General features: G+C 39.8%; 1 protein-coding gene and 1 pseudogene across 2 annotated transcripts; both read right to left on the bottom strand.

The window, feature by feature from the left end:
• Positions 1-1,332: 1,332 nt before the first annotated feature.
• LOC148212410 (uncharacterized) lies at positions 1,333-4,569 on the bottom strand. Its single transcript, XM_088122219.1, has 4 exons — positions 4,453-4,569; positions 4,094-4,203; positions 3,835-3,934; positions 1,333-1,578 (listed from the first exon to the last, which is right to left on the bottom strand). Exons 1-4 carry the CDS (start codon positions 4,462-4,464, stop codon positions 1,333-1,335), a joined length of 468 nt encoding a protein of 155 aa, XP_087978345.1. The 5' UTR covers positions 4,465-4,569.
• A 5,045-nt stretch (positions 4,570-9,614) lies between these two features.
• On the bottom strand, positions 9,615-23,583 carry LOC111025460 (DNA-directed RNA polymerase III subunit 1 pseudogene; annotated as a pseudogene). Its single transcript, XR_015789958.1, has 4 exons — positions 23,384-23,583; positions 22,992-23,176; positions 22,766-22,895; positions 9,615-9,779 (listed from the first exon to the last, which is right to left on the bottom strand). The product of XR_015789958.1 is annotated as a DNA-directed RNA polymerase III subunit 1 pseudogene (transcript).
• Between the last annotated feature and the right edge of the window lie 2,011 nt (positions 23,584-25,594).

Below are 25,594 nucleotides of genomic sequence, written 5' to 3' on the forward strand. Positions count from 1 at the left end.
GAAAAGGTGGCTATTAATGATATAGTCATGGCTGAAGAAGTAAGAACAAACTTAATTTCTGCATTCAATGAAGAAAGAGAGTGTCCTCCCTCAGGAAACGCTTCGGGTTCCAAAATGCAACCTTGTGATCATCTGCCTTCCTCCTTAACACATGGACTGATCTACCAAAATAATAACTTCCCTGACTGCCTCTTCTGATGAATCTCTTGGCGACGATGAATCAGATCTCATCAGCATTAGTAATCCGGATTCATCACCAGTTGCTAACTCCATCGTCACTCCAGATGAAGTTTTATGCGAGCAGTATTTTGAGGTACTTGCAAAAATGTTTGTAGAAGACAATGGAAACGAAAAGTAGGTCTTAATTCCTCCTTCTTTAAAGAGGTGGGTATCAATTTAATTCCTATCTCTCACTCACAATGAAGATTGTATCATGGAATATCAGGGGGCTGTGCAAGGATGAAAAAAGGTTGAAAATTAAGAAATTTGTCCAGAACCACAGCCTGGATGTGGTATGCCTACAAGAAACAAAAATTCAACCGTTTGATCCATCTTTGATTAAATCTCTATGGAGTTCTAAAGATATAGGTTGGTCAACCATTGATGCACTTGGAAAGTCTGGAGGAATTCTAATAATGTGGAATGAAGGCCGGATTAGTGTAAAAGAAGTCATCAAGGGGGTATTCTCTATCAGTTCTTATTTCCTTTTCTAGTATTGACAATATTTGGCTCAGGTTCGTTTATGGTCCGACAGATTACAAGGAAAGGAAGTTTTTTCTTTCAATAACTCCATGATATTTCGACGCTATCTGAAAAATGTTGGTGTATTGGTGGCGATTTCAACACAATCTGGTGGCCTTCTGAAAGGTCATCCTGTACCAGATCATCTGAAGAAGAGTTTTAATAATTTAGATCATCTAAAGCAATGAAGAGGTTTAATAATTTGATTCACAAGCTAGATTTGGTGTTAATCCCTTTAGCCAAGGGCAAGTACACTTGGTCTAAGCCTGGTCTCGAGTCCAATCATTCCTTATTGGACAGATTCATGTTCTCCAATGGTTGAGAGAGCGTTTTTTCCAACTCCAAGGCGTCTCGTGCTGAAAGAACCACTTCAGATCATTTTCCTATTATTTTGGAGGCTGGTGATTTCCAATGGGGTCCAATCCCTTTCAGTTCTTTAATTTGTGGCTGTCTAACAAAGATTGTATTTTTTTTTAACAAGATACGAACTTTTCATTGATATATGAAAAGGAACAAAATTGTTCAAAGATACAAACTCCCCGAAGGAGTGATAGAGAAAGCAAGAAATAGAAAATAAAACATAAGACAAGACTACAAAGGAGAAATAAAGGCCTCCCAATTCATACAAATCATACTAGGGTACGAAGAGAACAGATCAGAAAGAGCACACCATTGAGAAGCTTTGAATTTGGCAATGTTGAAGCATTCCAATGGCGGGCGACAAGAATCTTCAAAAATCCTTTGATTTCTCCCAAACCATAATTCTGAGATGATAGCCTTAAATCCATTAATCCAAAGTAGATTAGCTTTAGGTGCCAACCCAACGCCATGTAGAATCTGAAAAATATTATTAGCAGCCTCACGATCCCACACCCATACTAATTGGAACATCTGGAGAAAAAGATTCCAACAAACAGCAGCATATGGGCAGAAAAAGAAGACATGATTTAAGCTTTCTTCATTTTCTGCACATAAAAAGCAAATGGATGGCTGTAAAGCCAGCTTTGGAGACTTTCTCTGCAAAATATCTGCTGTATTGACTTTGCCATATAATAGAATCCAAATTAACATATTAACTTGTTTGGGCTGCCCGAACTCCAAAGAGAGAGTAGAAGAGCTTTTGAAACCCGCAAATCAGCTCTTTCAGACTTGCACAGAGAAGAAACGGAGAAGAGGCCCGACTTTTCCAAACTCCAACACGAACATCATCATTTTCTGAAATAGTAACTGAAGAAATGCAAGAAAGAAGCTCCGAAAGCTCCAAAATCTCCTCATCTTTCAATGCCCAGTATGATTGAATCTAACTTAGCTAATGATCAATCCTATGGTTGGGCAGGTTATTCTCTGAATTCTAAGCTGAGAAATCTAAAGTCTTTGCTTCGAAGTTGGTACTTGCAGAATGAAAAAAGTAAAAAGGAGTCATAAACAGAATTCTCCAGCAAATTTCTTCTTTGGATTCCAAAGAGGAAGACTGGATTATCTAATGAGGAAGCTAAAAAGAGGAGTGATCTCCAAGTGGATCTGCTGATGCTATATGTGGATTCCGAAAGGAATTTGTTCCAAAAAAACAAGATTCAATGGCTGAAGGAGAGAGATGAAAATTCTAGCTTCTTCACAAATATTTAGCAGCTCGCAAGCGAAAATCGGTTATTTTCGAGTTGATTAATGAGTACGGTCAAACGTTAGTCAATCAGAAAGATATAGAAGAAGAAATTTTTACCTTTTTCGAAAGGTTATATTCTGCAAACAGTGGTCCCAGATTTTCTCCAAGAAGGATTAATTGGCGACCCATTTCCTCATTTGATCGGGTATGGCTGGAACGTTGCTTTGAAGAATCAGAAATAAGGTTGGCAATTGGCATTAGATGATCTTGGCAAAAACAAAGCACCGGGTCCTGATGGATTTACCTCAGAATTTTATATTTGGTTTTGGCAGTCACAGAAAGCTGATTTTTGTCCGGTTATTCAAGCAATTCATATAAACGGCCACATTAATGCTTGCCTTAAGGAGAACTTCATTTGCCTTGTTCCAAAAAAGGCAAAGGTATCAAAGATTCGGGACTTTAGGCCAATAAGCCTTTGTTCTTCTATTTATAAGCTACTGGGGCTGGCCAAAGTTCTAGTAGAGCGTCTTAAGAAGGTTATGCCTTCTACAATCTCAATTAATCAAAGCGCCTTCATTGAAGGTAGGAATATTCTTGACCTGATCTTGTTAGCCAATGAAGCAGTGGAGGATTATAAGGCTCGGAAGAGTAGTGGTTGGTTGTTAAAGCTAGACCTTGTAAAGGCATTTGATAAGGTTGATTGGGCCTTTTTAGAAGATGTGCTTACACAAAAACAGTTTGGGAAGAAATGGCGTAGATGGATCAGTGGCTCTGTAAGAGGAACTAAGTTCTCCATATTTATTAATGGTAGACCTAAGGGTCGTATTTTGGCCTCTAGGGGTTTGAGGCAAGGTGATCCTCTTTCTCCTAGTTGGGGATGTTTCATAGCATCTTGGACAGTATTCACATGGGATAATTCTTTGAAGGCTTTTTGGTTGGAAAGGATAAGAGTCACATTCCCCACGTGCAATTTGCAGATGATATCCTCTTCTGTAAAGATGATGATGGTATGTTGGATAATCTCATTCAGGCTAATCAAAGTTTATGAAAATATGTTTGGTTTTTCTGTTAAATTGGGAGAAATCAGCAATATGTGGCATTAATATACAATCTGGAAAAGTTTGTCAGATTGCAGATTCCTTGAATTGTCAGATTGCTTCCCTTCCATTCTCGTATTTAGGGCTTCCCTTGGGAGGAAATCCGAGATCAGTTGCTTTTTGGAGCACTATTGTGGAGAAAATTGAAAAAAGGTTGGATAGGTGGAAACGGTTTCAACTCTCGATCGAGAGGAGTCGCTTGACACTTTGTAAGTCTTGTCTTATCCAACCTTCCGCTTTATTATATTGAAGAAGCTCCACAAAAGACTATTCTAACCAAAGCAATCTTTATTATCCAAAAGAAATGCAAAATAATGAAAAAATTATACACACACACACACACACACACATATATAATCATTTAAAATAAAAACACCAAAGTCCACAATGTACCAGGCATTTAGGTAGTGAGTTTGATGTTGATAACTCTTGGCTAACACTTGCATTCTGTTGGATGATTCGTTTTAACCTCTCAGTTATATCATTTTCATTGCTGCAACAGGAAAAAGAAAATTTTTAAAAACCATTTATAAATGCCACCTTGAGATGGTTTACAAATGACAATATGATGTCTTAAAAAAATATACAATCAAAAACTTGAATTTCATTGTGGTTCAATATATGTGAAGGAAGGGAAGGAAAGAAAAAGAACCTTTGTGAACCATCCATAATTACAGAAGGACGGATAGCTATAGGAGGCACTGCAACGTTAGTAATGATGAGATTATCAGGCCTATCTGATAGAAAGAGTAACTCACAGTCCTGCACAAAGGAGGATGTCATGAAAATAAAAATGGAATGCAATGAAAGTAAAAGGAAAATAATATGCGTCACACCTAGAGAAGTTATGCAATACACAACTCATTTCAATGGCCACAACGATCGAAGCAAGTGACATTAGTGAGTTTTTTTTAACAGGAAACAACTTTTCATTGATATATATGAAGAGAAATAAGTGTCATTGATGAGTGCGTTATATAAAAGAAGATCCTAAATACTATCAATGTATACCTCATCTGTCATCCTTTTAAAAAGAGAAAGAACTCTAAAGGGTTCAAAATATCATTCGACACATTATAGGGTGCTCTAAGATCCTCTGATACCATCCCCGCATCCTTGGATTTTCACGATAATGTAGTATTCCCAACATAGATACAGCCTTCTTCACCGAACCTACAATAGAATCATAAAATATATGGCTAATAATTATTGATCTCAAACCAGAATGTACACAGCTGTCATAAAGACATTAAAATCAGCCACATTCACCTCAATGATACATGCTCTACTCTAAAACGTGTTCTCATAATGATGGAAACACATATTAATGAAACCTTTCTTTCATCAAAATATATACAAAGACTTGCACTAATATGCAAATTTCTTGGACACCTTAAAATGCAATGCATGCTGACAATGCCAAATAACATCCACGTATACACAGAGATCTAAGATAAAGAGCACTTAAAACATTTTTAACCCAATTCTAATCCAGTATAAAATTGTGTTTGTAACAGAGCTCACAGAAGAATATAGGATCCCATATTACCCACAAGAAAGGAAGTACAAAATACAGCAGACTTTCAAGAGGTTTACACCCTCCCCACTTCCTACGACTTCAATCTTCAATCATACCTTTTCTGTCCAAAAACATTTGCACATCCCTACACATTCTATTACAGTGTTTTTTGGTCAAATGCAGTAAGTGCTTTTAAGGAGGGGAAAAAGGGCAGCTTACTACATCTTTATGGTGCCCTAAACAGAAGAAATTTTTTCTGTAATTACAACTTATCTTTTATCCTTCAAGATTGGAAGGCCTTAATGTTAGAGATTTGGGAGTGGGTCTTTCCATCCCCACCTTTAGGTTGTTTCTTTTATATTGTGTTAATATATTCGTTTCTTATCTTATATAATCAAATCGTTATACATCCGTTTCTTATCCAAAAAAAGGAGAAAAAATAAGGGCACGAAATAGAAGGCAGATGAGGAGTTTTAGAGATGCTAATTTTTTTAAGAGATGAGGCAGATGAGGAGTTTTAAGCGAAAAAACAAAAAACCAAAAAAAAAACCAGTCAGTTTTCTGACCTCGGAAACCAGTCCTATATGTAAGAAGTTAAAAAATATGAAAAACAGGATATATTCCATCAAGGACAGCAATTGTAGCTTGTCAGCAATCTCACCACTCGTTCTAACACCTAAAAGGAGCTCCATCTGACTGAGGGGCCAACTTCTTGTTCCATTGGGCTACCAACGAAGACTTGTAGTACGAGTGTAGCTTGAGGCAAACCATGTCCTCAACTTGATAGGTTGCACCCCTTCAATGCTTGTCAGAATCTCTTGGGCCTTGTTGGCAGCTTAAGTTTAAGGTCACTGACAACTGTGCCTTGTTCTTGCAACAACTGATCTATAGAGGACTACTCATATCAGATCAAAGGTAGTGGTGGTGGCTTGCCATATATCAATTTCGAGGGAGTGATTTTAGTGATGACATGGTATAAGGTGTTTTATCAATATTCTACCTGAGTCACTCATTTAATGTCTTTGGTTTCTTAGAAGCAAAGCATCTCAAGTATGTCTACAAACATCTATTACCTACCTCATATTGTCCATCCAAGTTGCAAACATGGTGCTTCACTTGAGACTAGTCCCTTGTAACTTCAAAAGCTCCAACTGGAACGCACTCATGAACACAGGGTTAGTTGTCCCCATTAAAAACTCATGCACCCTTATTACCTCTAATTAATAAGCGAGATAGCTTCGGCTCCTTTCTACATAGCAATTAGCCCATCCCTCCCACCAATGTAGCAATGTTCTCCATTTTCAAAACCCTTGAAAGCTCCTCAACCCACCATTGGTAGTGATGTAGTGTTTTAGTTGTTATTTTAAGGTTTTCCTTTAAGATGTAGCTTTCAAGCTTTGTTCTTTATTTAGTTATTAGTTACTACACAGTAACTAGTTTTTACTGTTTTGTGAGTTGTTAGCCAAACTCTATAAATAGAGGCTGATCTCTTAATAAAAGATATCTTTCATTCTCTTCAAGAAACCATTGTGTTTGTACATCAAGTTGGTATCAGAGCACCCAAATTTCTGGGCACCAAATGGCGGGAAAAAGTCGATCACCGATGACTCTTCCCTCATCAACAAAGAAATGGAGCAGCCCTCCATTCTCTCGCCACGATCGTCAGCCGAACGCTTGCTGTCGGTTGAAGGGGAGGTGAAAGCCATCCAATAGGATGTTGGCGAGATTAAACACATCTTGGAGATTATACATGAGAAACTTGATGCTTTAAGTGTGGAACGATCCCCGGTCCGACGCACCACGGACAACAAGAAAGATTGGATCAAGAAGTACAGAGGGAGGATCGAAGACATTTATTTCAGCAAGAACAGCAAGCCGATCCACCAAGAAGACCACAAACAATCCGTTTGGGTCCAAGAAACCTCCAAGAACCACGACATTTCAATCAAGAACTGAATCAGAATCCTTTGTTTCAGCGGCGGACTGAGTTCAATGCGGATTCTTCCAGCGAGGAGGAGGAAGAACTACTTGCCTTTGAAGGTGACTGGTTTGGTAGATATCCTAACCCACATAGAAACCAAGATAGTAATGAATACAAGATGAAAATTGATCTACCTATGCTTAATGGTAAAATGGATATTGAAGGGTTTCTTGATTGGGTAAAGAATGTCGAAAATTTTTTTGGTTACATGGGAACACTTGAACATAAGAAAGTAAGACTTGTAGCATTAAAACTCAAAGGTGGAGCTTCGGCGTGGTGGGATCAGCTGGAAATTAATAGACATCGTTATGGTAAAAACCCATTCGAAGTTGGGAACGCATGAAGAAACTCATGCGGGAACGCTTCCTTCCTGTTAATTTTGAACAAATTTTATATAATCAGTATCAAAATTGTAGGTAGGGATCCAGATCGATTGCTGACTATTCTGAAGAATTTCACCGCTTGGGAGCTCGAACAAATCTGTTGGAAGGACAACAACATCTTGTGGCAAGATTCATTGGGGGACTACGTTCGGATATTAAGGAATAGATCGCCCTCCAACCAATAGGTTATTTAAATGAGGCCATCTCTACGGCCACAACAATTGAAGAACAAGTGGGAAATAGATCTAAAAAACAGTACACCCGAAGGACCAATTGGGAACAAGGTGGAACTTCCAAGAAGCCTACTTCGACGGGTGACAACATTTCCTCTCCCAACCATGCCGTTACTACAACAAAAGGTAAAACTCTGGACACTGATTTAGTCAAGTCTAACCACACTGATTTGGTGACAGGAAAGAAACAGGGCAATATATACCATCGCCTACATTAGGGAAATGTTTTAGGTGTGGACAAACCGGTCATTTATCCAATGAATGTCCGCACCGCAAGATAATCAATATGGTCGAAGAGGATGTCCTACAAGAGGACAGCAGTGAGGAAATTGTTGATGATATTGATTATACGGCACCAGACGAAGGTGATATCGTTTCATGTGTTCTTCAACGAGTGCTGTTAACTCCTAAGACCGATATTTCTTATCAACGACATGCTCTCTTTCGGACTAGGTGTACTATCAATGGCAAAATCTGTAATGTCATAATTGAAAGAACAAAATACAGCAGAGTTCAAGAGAAATGTAACCTCCCCACTTCCCAAGGCTTCTCATATCCATTTCTAATATCACATCACACAACTTATATCCTACCACCCAAAACATTTCCCAGATCCCCTACAAATTTTGATTAACAGAACAATAAAATGATCACACAACTAGTTCAGAAGGTCAAATTTCCAACAAGATTAACGAGCATGTTCAAGTATGGTTTCAATTTTTTTTTTCTTTTTTGGATAAGTATGGTTTCAATTAAGTTGGAAGAATAGAATTCTGAAGTAAAGGGTTAAAAATATGATAACAATCATGTCATGGGCCCTTCATTGTTATTTATACCATGAAGATTGAAAGCTATTTTGGAGTTAACCATCATGAATGATGGCAGAAGTTCCAGCTGCTCCAATTCGCAAAGGAAGAGAGATATAATTACTTGCCCTTTTTCAGTTTATGAGAAACCAGACTTTCATTGAGTTGAATGAAAGAACAACAAAAACTAAATAAAAGAAAGATGAAACCAAAAGGGAGATATAATTACAAACTCTGCTATATATTTACAAGCTCTGTAAAATGCCACATCTTCCTATATTGTGACTTTGCAGCAGTTTTTTGGGAGGCATCCTTGTAAGCTTTTGGGTGGTCTACAGCTCTTCCATGACCCTACTCTTCTCCCATGGCCACTCGTTGAAGAAGGAAAAGAAGCTTCTTTGGATGAACTTTGTCGCGGTCTTTTTCTTGGAGTACTTGTATTGAAAGGAATAAGAGAATCTTTATTGAAAAGGAGATTTTGTTAGGTTTTTTGATGCTATGGTTTCTTTAACTATTACTTGGTGTAAATATTCTCTTCTTTTCCATCACTATAGCTTCTATTTCATCTTGTTGGAGAGGTTTTTTTAACTCCCATGGATTGGGATCTTTCCCCTCTTTCGTAATTTCATACTATCAATGAAACTATTTCCCATTAAAAAAATGGAGTTCAATCAATTATAAGCCCACTTTTATGCAGGTGCAAACCAATCACATGGTTGAGATTCAAATAAGAAAATGAAAGATCACCACATCATGCAAGAACACATGAAAACAAAGTGGATTGCCTTTTTATTTTATAATCAGGTAAATCATGCATGTGCATTTGCAAATCGATTTTAGTTGAGTATGAATTCACTAGTCCCAAACATAGCTTAGGTAACAAATAAAAACAAGCATCCAAAATTAGAGAAGCCTTATAAACAGAGGTGAATAAATTATAATTGACATATAAATGGGGCTTAGCTCGAGTCTACATCAAAATAAAAGGTGAAATCCAAACCATTTAAATATCCACATCTGGAGCATTTCATGCTTTTATTGCTACTTGTCAAGGTAGTACACTTCTTTACGATTTTTTTCGCAAGCTCACACTTCCTCAAGGCTTCCAATTTAGGATTTCTCATCTTCCTCAAGAAGTCTTTGTAAAGCTTCTCTTCCAAAAGTATACGAGAAGAACTGACTGTAGAGAAACTTTAGACATGAGAAATAAATTCCAAGAAAGTTTGCACTAATCCAGGGAAAGCATTTCACTTATCTGTTCAATACCTTGCAAATGCACTTTAGAATTTCCAATATCGTAGTAAAATAACCAACATTAAAAACAGGGAGAGCAAGACTCAAGTATCCATAATGTCCTGGGCAGTCACCAAAATTGGCATGGCATGTAGAACATTTACATCCCTTATTTGCAGGACCCTGACACACAATCCCAAGAGGAAAAGCAATCATTTAGAACAATATTTTTCTGAACAAATAATAGATAGAGAGAGAGAATGAAAATATGTAATAAATAAAGTCGTAAAATTTGCAATCACGGCCCCAGCATCAACCATGAAATTAAAAAAACCGATGACAGTAATTTCAAGTTTTTTTTCAAAAGAGACAGACTTCCATTAATGAAAAACGGAAATACAGCCAAAAGGTAGAGGGAAGAGAGATCCCTCAGCCAAGGAGGTATAAATTGATTAAAAAGCTGCTATAATTACAAAAATCTATATGAATGGCACGGCAATTTGAGGCCATAAGCTGATACATTTTGCCAAATAACATTTGAGGACTTAACCATCGTTGAAGATCCTATTGTCTTTCTCTAACCAAAAAGACCAAATAAAATCCCTAATATCACTTCTCCATAATATTCTAGTTGTTTTTTAGCCACCATCCTGAAAGCACTTCCAGAAGTCAATCTTTTCTGTTTTTTTTTCGGGGCAAAGTTGAGGTCAAATAAACCAAAGATAGAGAGCCAACCTTTGACCCCAAAATCACAATGAACAAAGAGAGGTTGGTTTCCACATCCTTTCTACACGAATAACAAAACTGCAGCATAACTTAGACACAAGAGTTCCTTTCTGCAGGTTAAATTTGACTCCTTTAGAATCCTCACAAAAGAGGGGGCAAAGCAAAGGTTGTTGCCAATGCAACATAAGTTTGACTTCTGCAGGTTCCTACGATGCAACTAAAGAAGATAGAGAAAAATGTGGTTTTCTTGTAAGAGCCATCTAGATGCTCTCCTCTCTCTCTCTCTATTTTTGATATTCGTGAGTGTCCAAACCAGCTTACACACACCTCGACTAATCTCACAAGGCAACCGCTTGACCATACAACATTTGGTATTGGAAACACATTAATTTCTAAGATAGGTGGCCATTATGGGGTTTGAACTCATTCCCTCTCACTTTACACTAGCCCCTTTGAACCAATGACTACCCAAGATGGTTTTCTCTCTTCCTTTTTTTTTATATGAAACAAATATTTCATTGATGGTATGAAATATACAAAAGGCCTCAAAGGCAATTACAAGAAAGCTCTCCAACTTGTAATAAGATCATGAAGAGAGTAATTGTTGAAAGGGGTAGAAACAATTACACACCAACCCAAGGCTAAAACAAGAACTCTATCATCAAAAAGTTTCCAAAAGAGAGGGTTTTTCATTTGAAAACCCGACGATTCCTTTCTAACCATATAGACCATAAGAAAGCCCGAACAATTTGAACTCATAGAATAGCTTTGCCATGTTTGAAAGGATGGTCCACCAAAAAACAATCAAGAATAATGGTTGGATGCGAGTGACGGACTGTAGACCATCCAAAAGCCGAGAGAACACTGCTCCAAAAACGTGTGGCAAAAGGACAGAGAATAAAGAGGTGACTTTGTGTCTCTTAATTTCCAAAACAGAGGTGATAGCAGTGGGGGAGAGTGATATGTAAGGGTGCTTCCTCTGTATTCTGTCATGCGTATTTAAAGCCCCATGGCTGGTTCCCAACAAAAGAATTTGATTTTCTTGGGACATTTTCTTTGGCATATACAAGGGTAAAGGGTGGGAGCTGATTGGGCAGGGTGAGTGTTGAGAAGATTGAAGGCATATTTAGTGGTGAACTCTCCCGATGGCTCTAGGGGCCAACTCCAAATGATCCTCAAGAAGGGGGGGCAGATCGGGCTGAGCAAGACAGATAATTGCATCCGTTCTTCAATCTCCTCCTCTTTAAGGGGTCTGCAGAAATTATAGTTCCATGAGGAAGTAGTTCTAGACCATTGGTCTCCAATTGTAGCTCCCACATTCATTGCTAGAGTGTATATATTTGGAAAGAGAGAGGCAATGGTGCCCTATGCAAACCATCTATCATTCCAAAAGCTGATTTGGCTACTCTCTCTCCCTCCGCCAACAAATGGCTATTGCCTTTACGAGGTTGGTTTGTAGAGTGATCGCAGGCCAAGGTCCTTTTAGAATTGGATGGCAGCTATAGGCAAAAGAGTTGAGAGGGTTCCATAGTACTTTGCTGAGATAAGTCTTCTCCATAGTTGTTTAGGTTCGGTTATGTAGCGCCACACACCCATTTTGAGAGGAGAGCATGGTTCCTCTGTTTAATGTTCCCAATGTCGAGACCTCCTTCATTGATAGGGAGCTGTGTGCGATTCCAATTGATGAGATGGGGCTTGCCGTTGTTTCTTGGTCCTTCCCATAAGAAGTCTCTAAAATCTTATCCATCTTCTCTACCATCTTCTCTACCGTTTGCCAGATATTTTGAAAAGAGACAAGAAGTATGTGGGAAGGTTCGTGAGGATGGATTGAAGAATGGTATGCCTCCCCCCTTAGAAATGAATTAGAAATGAAGTAGTTGTTCCATCTACTAAGCCGAACATGAAGCTTCTCAATGATTGGCAACCAGAAAGCTTCCTTTTTTGGGTTACCGTTGAGTGGTAATCCCAAATAAGTGCATGGCCAACTTCCCGATGAACAGCCCCATGCTTTGGTGATTTTGTTAATGGTCCGTGTGCAGATAGAGATGCCAAATACACTGGATTTGTTGTAGTTGATGTTGAGACCCGAAGCAATCTCAAAAAACTTAACAATCTTGTGTAGGTTTTTGATGTAGAAGGGATCCTTTTTGGAGAAGAGGAGGGTGTCATCTGCAAAAAGGTGATGATCAATTCTAATCAAGCCACAATTTGAGACATAACCTGAGATATGGCCTTGTTCTTCTCCATGATGAAGCAGCCGACTGAAGACATCAGTGATGAGAATGAAGAGAAAAGGGGAAAGGCGGTCCCCTTGCTCAAGCCTCTTGTAGCAGTGAATTTGCTCCTCGGTTTCCCGTTTATGATGATGGAGAAGCTTGTAGTAGAGATACAGGCCGTAATCCATTTCCTCCTCCATTTCTCCCCAAATCCTTTGTGAAATAGGATTATATCAAGAAAGTCCCAATCTACCCATGTCGAAAGCCTTTTCAAGATCCAGTTGGATCACCACCCCTTCTAACTTTCAAGTTTTCCATTCATCAATGATTTCATTTGCGATAAGGGCGGAATCCAATATCTATTCCTTCTAGATTGATGGTTAGTGATAGTGAGAGGCAATACCTTTTTGAGGCGTTCGGGGAGAACCCTTTCAAGTATTTTGTAGGCACATGGGATGAGGCTGATCGGTCGATAGTCGTACACTGTTTTAGCCTCTTTCTTTTTAGCCTCTTTCTTTTTGGGTATGAGACAAATGTAAGTCTCATTTTGGACAGCATTGATAACTCCATTTTTTGAAAAAATCTTGGAACATAGTCAATGAATCAGCCTTGTCAATGTTCCCTTGACTTTAAAAAAATCAGCAGTGGATATTTTGAAGCTTCACCCCGACTCTCTCCCTCCCAACCCTAACCCTAGCCGCCGCGCCGTTCACCGTCACCGCATCTTGCAAACCCTAACCCTAGCTGCCATCTATCCCTAACCCTAGCCCTTATCGTCTTCTTCCATTCGTCGTCGACTCTCTAATCCTAACCCTAACCCTAGCCGCCGCGCTCTAACCCTAACCCTAATCTTAGCCACCGGCCTCTCCTCCATCCGCCATCGCCACTACCCCCACCCTCACCTCTGCTCTCATCTGTGCCGCTAGGGTTCCTCGTTCGGTCTCCTCTTTTCGCCATCGCCGCTGCTCGCCATCCCTAACCCTAGCCGCCGCTCTAACCCTTCGGTGTTGTCGGCCAACCCAACACCGTCGTTCCCCTAACCCTAATCTGTCGCCGACGTCCTCCTCCGCTGCCAACTCCCTCCTAACCTTACTCCGCTGCCGACGTCCTCCTATCCTAAGCCGCTGCCAATGTCTTCCTAACCAGCTCACCGTCCTTTTTGGCTGCTTTCAAATGGATTGGAGAAATTCCAGCATTCAATACAATTACTATTGGGTTGGGTGCGATAGTGACCGTTTTCTCAAGACTCTAGGAAGAATATTCATATTTCTCTTCAACTTTCCCAACTTCAGTGGTTAGAAAATGTTTTGGTGGAACTTCTGCATTGTCCTTTGTATTCAAGATTTTCCATGCAAGTAAGGGATGGGAACAGAACTTGTCGACTCCGAAAAAAGACTCTTGAAAGGTTGGTTTTTGAAATGGGTTGTTTGGCCCCCTTCGGGTGGAAGAAAATTCATAATTGTACCTGCAGGGATTAGAAAGATCGATTGGATAACCTATTGGGACATGATAAAAGAATCATTGGTGAATTTCAAAGGGAAGGTATTGTAGGGTGCCCTCTAACTTTTCTTTTGCAGAGTGGGCTAAGATCAGAGATAGTATGATGGCATCCCCTACCGTAGAGGATGAGGTTTTCGAAGAAAAGGGAGCAACTATTATTGTGTTCAAAAGGAACATGAAGTTGTGGAAACATATTTGGATAATGTCATGGTTATCTCAAGATTTTGCACTCAGGATAGCTAAAAGGCAATCGATGCCTCCCTCAAAAAGTTTCTTCTCGAAGAATTGCTAAGTTAACCCTTTCTTAGCAGATAAGGCTTTATTTAGATTCGAAAGTGGAAGACCCTTGAACTTTGATTGGCTCAATGGTAAATGGTGCAAGTTAGATGGATTTCACGTGAAGATGGAGGAGTGGGATCTTCTATAATCTCATTGGCAGTGAAGTCTGAATCATTCCAGAGGATGAGAATTCCACCAGCTGTTCCATTTGCATCTAAGGCAGTCCAATTAAATCCATGAGCGTTCCACAGGGACTTACAACAACGATGGTGTCTATAGTCTCTTTTTTTTTTTTGAACAAGAAACAAGTTTCTCATTGAATTAATGAAAGGAATGAAAATGTTCAAAAAACACACTCTCGAAAGAGTGAAAAGAAAGAGGGAAATACTTTGGTGTCTATAGTGGAGAGCTTTGTTTCTTGAAGAATCACCACGTTTGGATTAAGGCGGGAGATGGATTGCTTTATTAGGTTCTCTTCTTCCACGAGCCCAACCTTCTAACATTCCATGACGGGAGCTTCATTTAGCAATGGAAGCCCCCCTGAAGAAGCTTCTGTTTCTCATAATTGATAGATGAAGTGAGGCTTTTGAGCTCACGGGTTCCCACCTTTGTTTTACCCATCTTATTAGGCTTTTTTGTCTTTGGTTTTGTTTGTGGAACCGCCATAATGCAGAAGCCTGGCTCCTTTAGATAATTTTCTAAATACTACCCGAAAACCATTAGGTGAAAACAAGCCTTTTTCCAAAGCCTTGTCCTCGTATTCGATGCTGATAGGTTCTGCAGTCAATGGTTGTAGGGTAGATATATTAGAGGTGGCTATGTTTGGTGACAATGCAGGTTTTTGTGGCCAGGAGAGTGATGTAATCCGTTAAGTTACCTTATGTTATATAAGAGTTAGTCTTAGTACTTTCTGTTTTAGTTAGTTTTAGTCAAGTCTGCTTTAGTCCTTGGTTGGTCTCTTATAAATAGCCAACCCACTCCTTTGTACAAGGCAGAATCAGAATAGAGTTTTCTTCGAGAATTGGTTTACACCAAATTGGTATGAGAGCCCCGAAAAACTCCTTGGGATCTGATGGCAGGAAAGTCCACAACACCTTCCGGCAAGGGACCTGCGGCAGATCTCTCAACAACTCAACCGCTCTCTCCAAGAACAGCTACTGATCGTTTATTGTTGGTAGAAGATTCCTTGGGGGAGGTTCGTTCCAGTGTGCAGACTATCCACTGGTTGATGGAAAATTTGTCAAAGCACCTGGAAAACATTGCTTTGGAACAAGAACGGTTACGTGAGGATTTGGGTAATCGTGAGGGCCAACAAAGATTTGGACTTCAAGAACGTCCAAGAAACCGATCCCAAACTCTGGTTCCACCAAGAAACATGGAAGGCCGTGGAAGACGACATCAAGATTGGCAGCTGAGACTTCAAGAATCAGACTCTTCTGGCAAGGAGGAGGATTTTTTTCGACACAATCCTCGTTCAGGGGGACGAACATCAAAACAGGAGGCATGCGTACAGACTTTCGAATGAAGATTGACTTACCTCCTTTCACACGGTAAGATGGACGTTGAAGCTTTCTTGGACTGGGTAAAGAACGTTGAGAACTTCTTCGACTATACCAATACACCGGATGATAAGAAGGTACGGCTTGTGGCATTTAAACTTCAGTCTGGTGCCTCAGCCTGGTGGGATCAGCTGGAAATAAATCTACGGCGCCTAGGTAAGCGTCCCATTCGTAGTTGGCCACGGATGTTGCGCCTCATGCGTCAACGATTTTTACTGTCCAACTTTGAACAATTATTGTACCAGCAATATCAGAAATGTCACCAAGGTTCTAAGACCATTGCCGATTACATCGAAGAATTCCATCGTCTAGGCACCCAAACAAACTTAACCGAAAGTGAAGATTACAAGATTGCCTGCTTTGTTGATGGCCTCAGAGAAGACATTCAAGATCAGTTGGACATCCAACCCATTGGTCTCTTGACAGATGCTATCACTATGGCTACAAAGATTGAAGAAAAGATAGAACGAAGATGGGGCAGGCAACCGGTTCGTCGAACAGCTTGGGATAAGACGGTTAGTTCTAAATTTTCTCCCTCGAACACTGGCAAACCAATCACTGTCGGCAGCTCTTCCTCTGCCTCCAGCTCCAAAGTAACAGAGGAACAACCTAAAACTTTTCCTCCAGTCAAGAACACTGATTTGGTATCCAAGAAAGGGATGAATCAGTATGTCCGTCCGACAATGGGAAAATGTTATCGCTGCAGACAAGTGGGTCACTTGTCCGACGAGTGTCCGCAACGACGAACCCTGGCATTGGTCGATGACATTGATACCGGTGATGCTGAGATTGAGTCCCTTGGGGAGGAAGAACTCACCTATGTCGAGCCTGATGATGGTGATTTCATTAATTGTTTTATCCAAAAATTCTCTTGGCACCAAAGGTCGATCAGCTCAACCAGTGACATGCCCTCTTCCGTACCCGTTGTACTGTGAACGGAAAAGTGTGCAACATCATCATCGATTGTGGCAGCAGTGAGAACATGGTTTCTCATAAGTTAGTCTTTGCCCTTAACCTCAAAGTTGATGCACACACCCATCCATATAAAGTTTCGTGGATTCGGAAAGGGGGTGAGACATCCATTTCTTCTTACCCTTAAGCATTGGTAACCAATATCGTGATCAGATTGTGTGTGATGTCATCGATATGGATGCTTGTCACATTCTCTTGGGCCGTCCTTGGCAATATGATCTCCAAGCTATACATAAGGGCAGGGAAAACACTTATGAATTTCACTGGATGGGCAAGAAAATTTTTCTATTGCCTTCGACGTTGGATCACAAGACCCGGAAAGAATCACCTTCTCCTTCTAAGCAACTATTTACCATTTTTAATGGTAAGTCATTTATTCAAAGGGCGACCCTTTGATATGGGTGTTGGTGGTCAAAGGTGACTCAAATCCTACGCCTCATGCCCACCATCACCCGGATATTCAGCACCTATTGGATAATTTTGCTAACTTGACACAAGACCCCTCGAGCTTACCTCCTTTGCGTGATATACAGCACTGCATCGACCTTATCCCTGGTGCCTCCTTACCCCCCATTTACCACACTATCGTACGAGTCCCACTGAGTATCAGATTCTACAAGACCAAGTCAATGACCTTCTTCTCAAGGGACACATACGACCGAGCCTTAGTCCCTGTCCAATGCCTGTGTTATTGGCACCTAAAAAAGATGGTTCGTGGCAGATGTGTGTCGATAGCCGAGCTATAAACAAGATCACAATCAAATATAGATTTCCTATCTCGACAGTCTGGCCTTTTGGATCAACTTAGTGGAGCACAGCTGTTTTCAAAGGTAGACCTAAAGAGTGGCTATCACCAAATACGGATCAGACCTGGCGACGAGTGGAAAACAGCCTTCAAAACAAATTAAGGGCTATTTGAATGGCTCGTGATGCCTTTTGGGTAATCTAACACACCGAGCACTTTCATGCGCCTCATGAACCAGGTTTTACGTCCTTTTCTTAATAACTTTATCGTAGTTTATTTCAATGACATACTTGTCTATAGTAAAACAGTTGATGATCACTTAACACACTTACAAACCTTATTTCAAGCTCTTCAAGACAATCAGGTATACATTAACCTAGCTAAATGCTCCTTCCTCACTAGTGAAATAGCATTCCTAGGCTTTTATATATCAAAACATGGTATCTCGGTCGACCCTTCAAAGGTTGAATCTATTCAAAACTGGCCTACTCCCACATCTGTTAGGGATATTCAATGTTTCCTAGGCTTGGCATCCTTTTATCATAAATTTATCCGACATTTTAGCTCTATTGCAGCCCCATTAACAAATGCCCTGAAAAAAGGTAAATTCGGTTGGGATAAGGAACAAGACATTAGCTTCCAAACTCTGAAACAAAAGCTTAGTTCCACACCCATTTTGACCCTACCTGACTTTTCCCACCCCTTTGAAGTTGTCGTAGATGCTTCAGGAATTGGCATAGGGCCTGTGTTGTCCCGACGGAAGTTACGGAACCACCCAATAGAATACTTTAGTGAAAAGCTTACCCCGCCTAGACAAAAGTGGTGTACTTACGAACAAGAACTTTCTGCTTTAATTAGAACTCTCAAACAGTGGGAACGCTATCTAATTGGCAAGGAATTCATACTATTCACGGACCATTTCTCTCTTAAATACATACAAACACAAAAAACAATTAATAGAATGCATGCTAGGTGGATTGCTTTTCTTCAAAAATTTGATTTTGTAATCAAACATAAAGCTGGAACAACTAACAAAGTTATTGATGCTCTTAGTAGGAAGGCTAGCCTATTAACTCTACTCACTGGACGAGTAATTGCCTTTGGTCATTTACCAAATACATATGAACATGACAGTGACTTTCATACTATTTGGCTCCAATGCCATGAGCATGTTAACAACAATGATTTCCATATCCTTGATGGGTACCTCTTTAAGGGGACCGTTTATGTATCCCACACACATCTTTAAGGGAGATATTGATCCAAGATTTACATAGCGGAGGATTGGCTAGGCATTTAGGCAAGAGACAAAACATATGAACTAGTGGCTGCTCGTTTTTTTTTTTTTTTTGCCACAGTTGAGAAAAGATGTTAATAATTTTGTCAACAGATGCAATATTTGCCAAAAAGCCAAGGGTCAATCTCATAATACGGGATTATACTGCCCTCTCCCTATCCCTACAACTATTTGGGAAGATCTTTCTATGGATTTCGTTCTGGGATTACCAAAAATACAACGAGGATATGACTCTGTCTGGGTCGTGGTTGACCGGTTTAGTAAAATGTCTCCCTTCTTACCATGTAAAAAAACTTCGGATGCTATATATGTGGCTAATCTGTTCTTCCGAGAGATTGTCCGTTTACACAGCATACCAAAAACAATAGTGTCCGACCGTGATGTCAAATTTCTGAGTCGTTTTTGGAAAACCCTATGGAAGAAATTTGACACCAGCCTCAAATTTAGTACTACCAGCCATCCACAAACGGATGGGCAGACGGAGGTAACAAATCGCACCCTCGGCAATCTAATACGATGCTTAGGGGGGAGCAAACCGAAGCAATGGGACCTTACATGGCTCAAGCAGAATTTGCATCTAACCATATGCGCAACCGTTCGACAGGGAAGTCTCCCTTTGAAGTTGTTTATACAAAATTACCTAGGCTTACTGTGGACCTAGCTCATCTTCCCTCTTCTATTGACTTGAATCAGGAAGCTGAGGAAATGGCGGAAAGAATAGTAGAACTACACAAGGAAGTAACGAAGATTCTTACCAAGGCTGCAGCGGCCAACAAAGCAGCAGTAGATGCCCACCGAAGAGTGAAGACATTTGAGGAGGGGGATTTGGTCATGGTTCATTTAAAGAAATCCAGATTTCCAACAGGGACTTACAGCAAACTCAGTGACAAAAAGATTGGCCTATTTGAAATACTTAAAAAGTATGGCGACAATGCATACCGAATCAACCTTCCTACTGATCTAAGGATCACTCCAGTCTTCAATGTTGCAGATCTGTATAAGTATCGAGCTGAAGACGCATTTACATTGGCCAACTAAACTCGAGAACGAGTTTTTCTTCAACAAAGAGGGAGTTTGATGTAATCCGTTAAGTTACCTTATGTTATATAAGAGTTAGTCTTAGTACTTTCTGTTTTAGTTAGTTCGTTTTAGTTAAGTATGCTTTAGTCCTTGGTTGGTCTCTTATAAATAGCCAACCCACTCCTTTGTACAAGGCAGAATCAGAATAAAGAGTTTTCTTCAAGAATTGGTTTACACCAGAGAGTGTCAGTGGCCTCGAGGATTGGCAAATCACCAAAAAGGATGGTGGGGGTAATAGGAGTATTAGGGTTGTTGCAGATGGGTAGGATTGGACTATCCTCGGGAAGAGGGCTAGAGAAATAGTTCATTTCATCGTGGCCATCAAAGGTGGGGCTGTCTTGGATAAATCGAGGTTTCCGTTTTTGGAAGAGAGGGGATGGGTAGTGTTTCTCCCGTACAGTCACGTCTCACGTGATCCCTACCTTTATTGATAATTAATGGCTTTGTACCATGACAGTAGGGGGCAGGGCAGAGGAGGCAGGGTGGTCATTGACTTGTGCTTTTCCTTTTGTCAAGGACAGAGAATTTCGTGATGGGTCCACATCCCTGTCAAATGATTACGTGCAGCAGAGGCAAATGGCCTTGCACCTTGGTTTTCGAGCCCAATAGCAGCAGTCTCGATGCAAACCGCGCCGGAGGGAGTTTGACAGCGGGGATGGCTAGCTCCGGCAATGTTGTTGTATGGTTGTCCTGGGGCCTTATTGGCAGGTCTACGATTTCCGATCAAATTACTGGCAATGAAGAAAGGATCAATGTGAACAAGGAGGTCATCTTCATGTGTAATGGCAGATGGGATCTCTACAGTCGCTGGAATGAAGCCATAGCCGTTGTTTCTGATCTTAATCCTCAGTTCCATAAGATCTCTAAGGTTTGAAGCTGCCTTCGATATTTCTAAGAATCCACTGCACTTGTCACTGATGTAGGGGATGATGGTATCGGTCCACAGATGAAGGGTAAGATCCCGGATTGTGATCCAAACTCCATAAGATGGAACTTGACGATTGGAGTTTATATTCTTCGTGCTCCATATAAGGAAGTGAAGTTTGCATGGCCAAAGGTTTGCCAATCGTCAGTGAAGGTGAGTGCAATGGCTTGTTTGTCATCTTCACATCTGAGGAGGGCTATATCAGGGTGAATGAGGTTGATGGAGCAGAAGTCACTCAGCGACTCTTGAATGGTCTGAAGGATGGAGTACCAATCATCATGTAAGGAATGACATTGAACAATGATCCACGACTCCATTCGAAGATTTTAGGGATCAAGGTCGATTTTGAGGGAGAATCTGTGGTTTGGTTGTAAATGGTCGGCGACTGCTCATTAGAAATAGGGTTCTGTTGAAGAGAAGGGTGGTTTAAATGATCCCCGATAGAAAGGCAGTGTGCCTTAGGTTTGTCATCAGAGGGGTAGTTATGGAGGAGATTGTAAAATGCCTTCCATCCATCCTTTCCAACACCATAAGGAAGCATAATCCTATTCTTGCCTCCATTACTGTCAAGCTCGTTAATCTCAAGCCAATAGCCTTTCTTGTTGCTCAACTTCTCAATCCAAAGGGTGTAGTCATCACTACGGTGTTCTTTGAAGAATTTGTGTGTGAGTGAGGAGTCTAGCAGTAGGTTGATAGATGAAGAAAGCCAGTAGATGAATGCCCAAGTCAGGGAAAGGGAGTAGGTGACATCCCTTCCAATCTAGAATAAGCGGGCACGACTCCCTCAGAAGAAATCATCAACCTTGATCGAGAAGGTTTTACACTCTATCTTAGCTTTACGGGCAGGGTAGTTTCAAGTGTTCATTATGTTCGGTAGAAGGGTGGGAGAGGCGGGTAGGGGATGGGATAAGGTAGCTAGGGGAAGAGAAGGCCATGGTTACCGGCTGCGGTGGGGTGGTGGGGGTGGGTGGCTGGTTGGTTGATGGTTGGGGAGGGAGAAGAGTACGGAGAGAACATTGGGTTTCCTAGCAATGGTTTGCTCTCTTCTCTCTCTTAAAAAGCATGTATTTTGTCCGACTCAAGATATTTGGTCAAATCTAGTTGCATATTCTATTTAGACACTCACAAATCACCCGTGGTTTTGATATTTTTTGCAGAGTTCAACAGTTCTCAGAAGGCTAAGAAGCAACCAATGACTACTCATCTTCACCAAAGGCTTAGTATAGACTTCAATTTTTCTTTTTTACCAAGAAACGAACTTCTTGTTGAAATAATAAAAAGGAACAAAAATGTTCAACGATACAAACTCTCGAAAGAGTGAACGATAAACAGAAAAAACTAAAAATGGGAACAAAAAGTACCCCAATTACAACAAATAAGAGAAGAATAATAGTTCTCAACCACTGAGAGGCTTTAAACTTAACTAGGCTAAACCGATCGAACGAAGATTGAAATTGGGGAAGTATAGATTTCAGTTGTTGCAAATGAGTTAGTTAACTGATCAACAACTTCTAGATTTTGTCACTTACAGCCTTGCTATTCATGAAAATTATGCATCTAATTCTACATTGTATCCCATCTAGCTTTCTTGAGCGTCTAAAATATATAGACATTGGCTTTCATTCTACATAGGTCAACATTATACAATACTACAACTCAACTCTCAATCTTGGGCCAAACAATTCCATTCCTTCTCCATCTTGAGGGAGAGCATTAGTGTATATCATTAATTGTGGTAGTCAAATACAGCAGCTAGATTCAGTCCGTAGTTGTTTATTATGATTGATAATAAAAAAAAAAGGTAAAAAAAACTAAACTTAATGAACATGAACCTCCAATCACCCATGAGAATATAAGAAAGCAATTGTACCATTCGAGGATCCAACAAGCCGCCCTCAATGGGTTTCCGAGTGGTATCATAATATAAGCCTTTGTACACCTGAACTTCAGCCATTTTGCTAATTTCAGATCCGGAGAACGTAGTAAACTGCATACTCTTGCTACAGAAAGAGCCAAACAAAAAAATAGACATAAAAGATTATAGACTAATAATAACCAGCATCTTAATATGATGATTAGAAACCAATTAATCTTACATTTTACGAGGTCCAACATCCTCAATGTATGGTTCTTTAGTGAACACCAGACCTTCCACTTGCGCTCTATTCATCTCCGATCAAAGATGAAGACAACAACTAAAAGATTTTAAGTCTGATGGCGAAAAGCAACAAGTCGAAACTTCGTGACTGCGTCCTCACAAGTCTCCCCCTAATTCAAATTACTTGAATATTTGATGCAACGAGCAAAAACACAAAGTAAATGTCAGATTAAATAACAATCCAACTTGAACAAAATTCCATGAACTTAGAAACAAATTACAAGCAGAATGCTTTATATTTCGATAAATTCCACCCAAATAGATTGCTAAAGCAGCATTAGAGTTTCGAAACGAGTGTGAAGCATGAAGAGGAGAGATGGTAGTGAATACCAGAGAAGTCGGGCATGAGAATGAAGAGTGGGGAGAGAGGCGGCGGCCGCACTGCTGTGAGGAACTGTGACAGCGGCGGTGGCAGCACTGTCGTGATGAGCGGCGCTGACGGCGGTGCTATTAAACTGCTGAGAGGGAGGGGAAGAAAGCGTAATGTGAAGAGAGAGGTTGGGGTTCGGTTGGTTTGTTTAAGGGAAAGAACGTGGTTAACAGGGGTGAACATTTGAACACCGGCTGGTTTGGGTTGAGGGAGTGGCTTTGGACCAACCCAAAATCGGCTCTTTTACCCGGTGAACCCAATCAAGTTTGCAACTCAACCCACTTCGATCCTTATATTTTCGGGTCAGATTGGATTTGACGAGCCGTTTGTAATAATGAAAAATAACTCTGCGGGTACCCAATCTGATGGGGTCAGGAATCTCCGATTTGACCCGGATCCTAAACGGGGTCCCTGACGAGAACAGGTCTCCCCGCCCCATCCCGTTTAATATTTTATTATTTTTTATATCTTTTATATATAATAATATTAATATATATTAGTTTTAATTAATACTTTTTTAAATTTTTTTGAAAAAAGCCCGATCACAATTCTTATTTAACCACATTTCCTTTAATTTTAACTCCCATTAAAATATATATATATAAAAGTAAATAATAAATATATTTATCAAGAAATCTCCGCCCCGTCCTCACCTCCAAAAATTCGGAGACGGTAGGAGTGTAGACGGCTCGATTCGGTCGACTTGATGGTAGAACCAAAACTATACAGTATAAAATATAAAAAATTGAGCTGACTGATAAATTCTTCTTAAACCGCGCCTAACCAACCGAAGAACCGACAGGTTCGTCGGTGTGGCTTGGCGAGTAAATCGCACACGTGCGGATGAGATTGAGGCGCAGGTTCGGGTCTAGGCGAGTGGGTTCGCACGTGTGGAATTGGGCTGGACCTTGCACGGTTCAGGCTGAGCCTGCATATCTGTTTGGGCCAGTCCTCAATTGTATTACTAAGGGAAATTTAAGTAAATGGCTAAATTTGGTCCCCCACTCAAGAAAATGTTCCTTAGTTTATAATTTTGCAAAAATGGCTAAAGGATCGATTAGGAATTTTACATTTTAAAGTGTTTTCTCCATAATGTCCTTCCTACGTTTTAAACGTATTTAACAATCCAACAAACTTGCTATTCAATTCAAACTTGATTCCTATCTTCAAGTGATTTTATCTTCATTATTTTAATTCTTTTATTAGTAATTTCACTTAATTTAAACGTATTACAATGTTCCACGGTCTTCATCTCATCCTTCTGCCATTCTACTATATCTTCTTCTTTTAGCTCCTTATTTCTTTGTAACAATGGTGAATGTAGTAATCACAATTTTATATGGTGGTACGTGAAATGGAAAAAATGGATACAACAATTTCTTTAACAAGGGATTCTTTACCTTTTTATGTTCTACCTTTCTTCTTAAATTTGTAGCCTTCTTTGGACGCGCATCCTCATCAGATTCTGTCTCTGAAACATTTTTAGAAGTTAAGTTATTTACCTTATCTTCATCGGTAGATTCATTATTCACCCTTTTATTTTCTTCATTAGTTTTTGTATCATCCTTATATTAGAAAAATTATCAAAATTATAAGATCAGTAAATGTATATACCAATTGATGATAAACCAATATTAGAATACAATACACGTACGTTACGTACATATCGCAATTCAAGAAACAACCAAGTACGTAAGTGTATACATCTATTTACCGTTGTACAACTAAAGTATCATAAATAAATAAACTAGTAAATGTATATCCCAATAAATTAAAACATCTATATATGTATGTACTAATAATTCAGCAATTAGCAAAATATGAAAGTAAATAGATGTATATATCAATTCATAAACCAAATTAAAACGTCAATATATCTATTGACTTCTGTACAACTATAGTAAGTACATGTATATCCCAATAACTACCTCATTACCAACCTCCTCTCCTTCAACTATCTTGATACCTTTTCCTTTTCCCTTAAACATAAAATTAGAATTAAATTAGTGAATCTAATTTTAAAATATTACTATTCAACATCAACATCTTTTGAGTTCTTACCCAAGTTTCCTCCACCTCTCTTTTTGCTGGTCTCATTCAATTTTTTACCTTTCTTTCCCTTATTTATTGGAGTCTCTACTTGAGTCCTTGATGATTCAATCTGTATATAT

Source organism: Momordica charantia, assembly GCF_013281855.1.
Source record: "Momordica charantia cultivar OHB3-1 chromosome 3 unlocalized genomic scaffold, Mcharantia_2.0 BLBB01000003.1, whole genome shotgun sequence".
In the NCBI taxonomy this organism is placed as follows: Eukaryota; Viridiplantae; Streptophyta; class Magnoliopsida; order Cucurbitales; family Cucurbitaceae; genus Momordica; species Momordica charantia.

Excerpts from the sequence above, each read along its gene's own strand:
- LOC148212410 (XM_088122219.1), bottom strand. Across the intron at positions 3,935-4,093 it reads ATTATGGATGGTTCACAAAG|CAATGAAAATGATATAACTG; the intron begins GTTCTTTTTCTT and ends TTCCTGTTGCAG. Across the intron at positions 1,579-3,834 it reads ACTCACTACCTAAATGCCTG|ATTCTACATGGCGTTGGGTT; the intron begins GTACATTGTGGA and ends AATATTTTTCAG.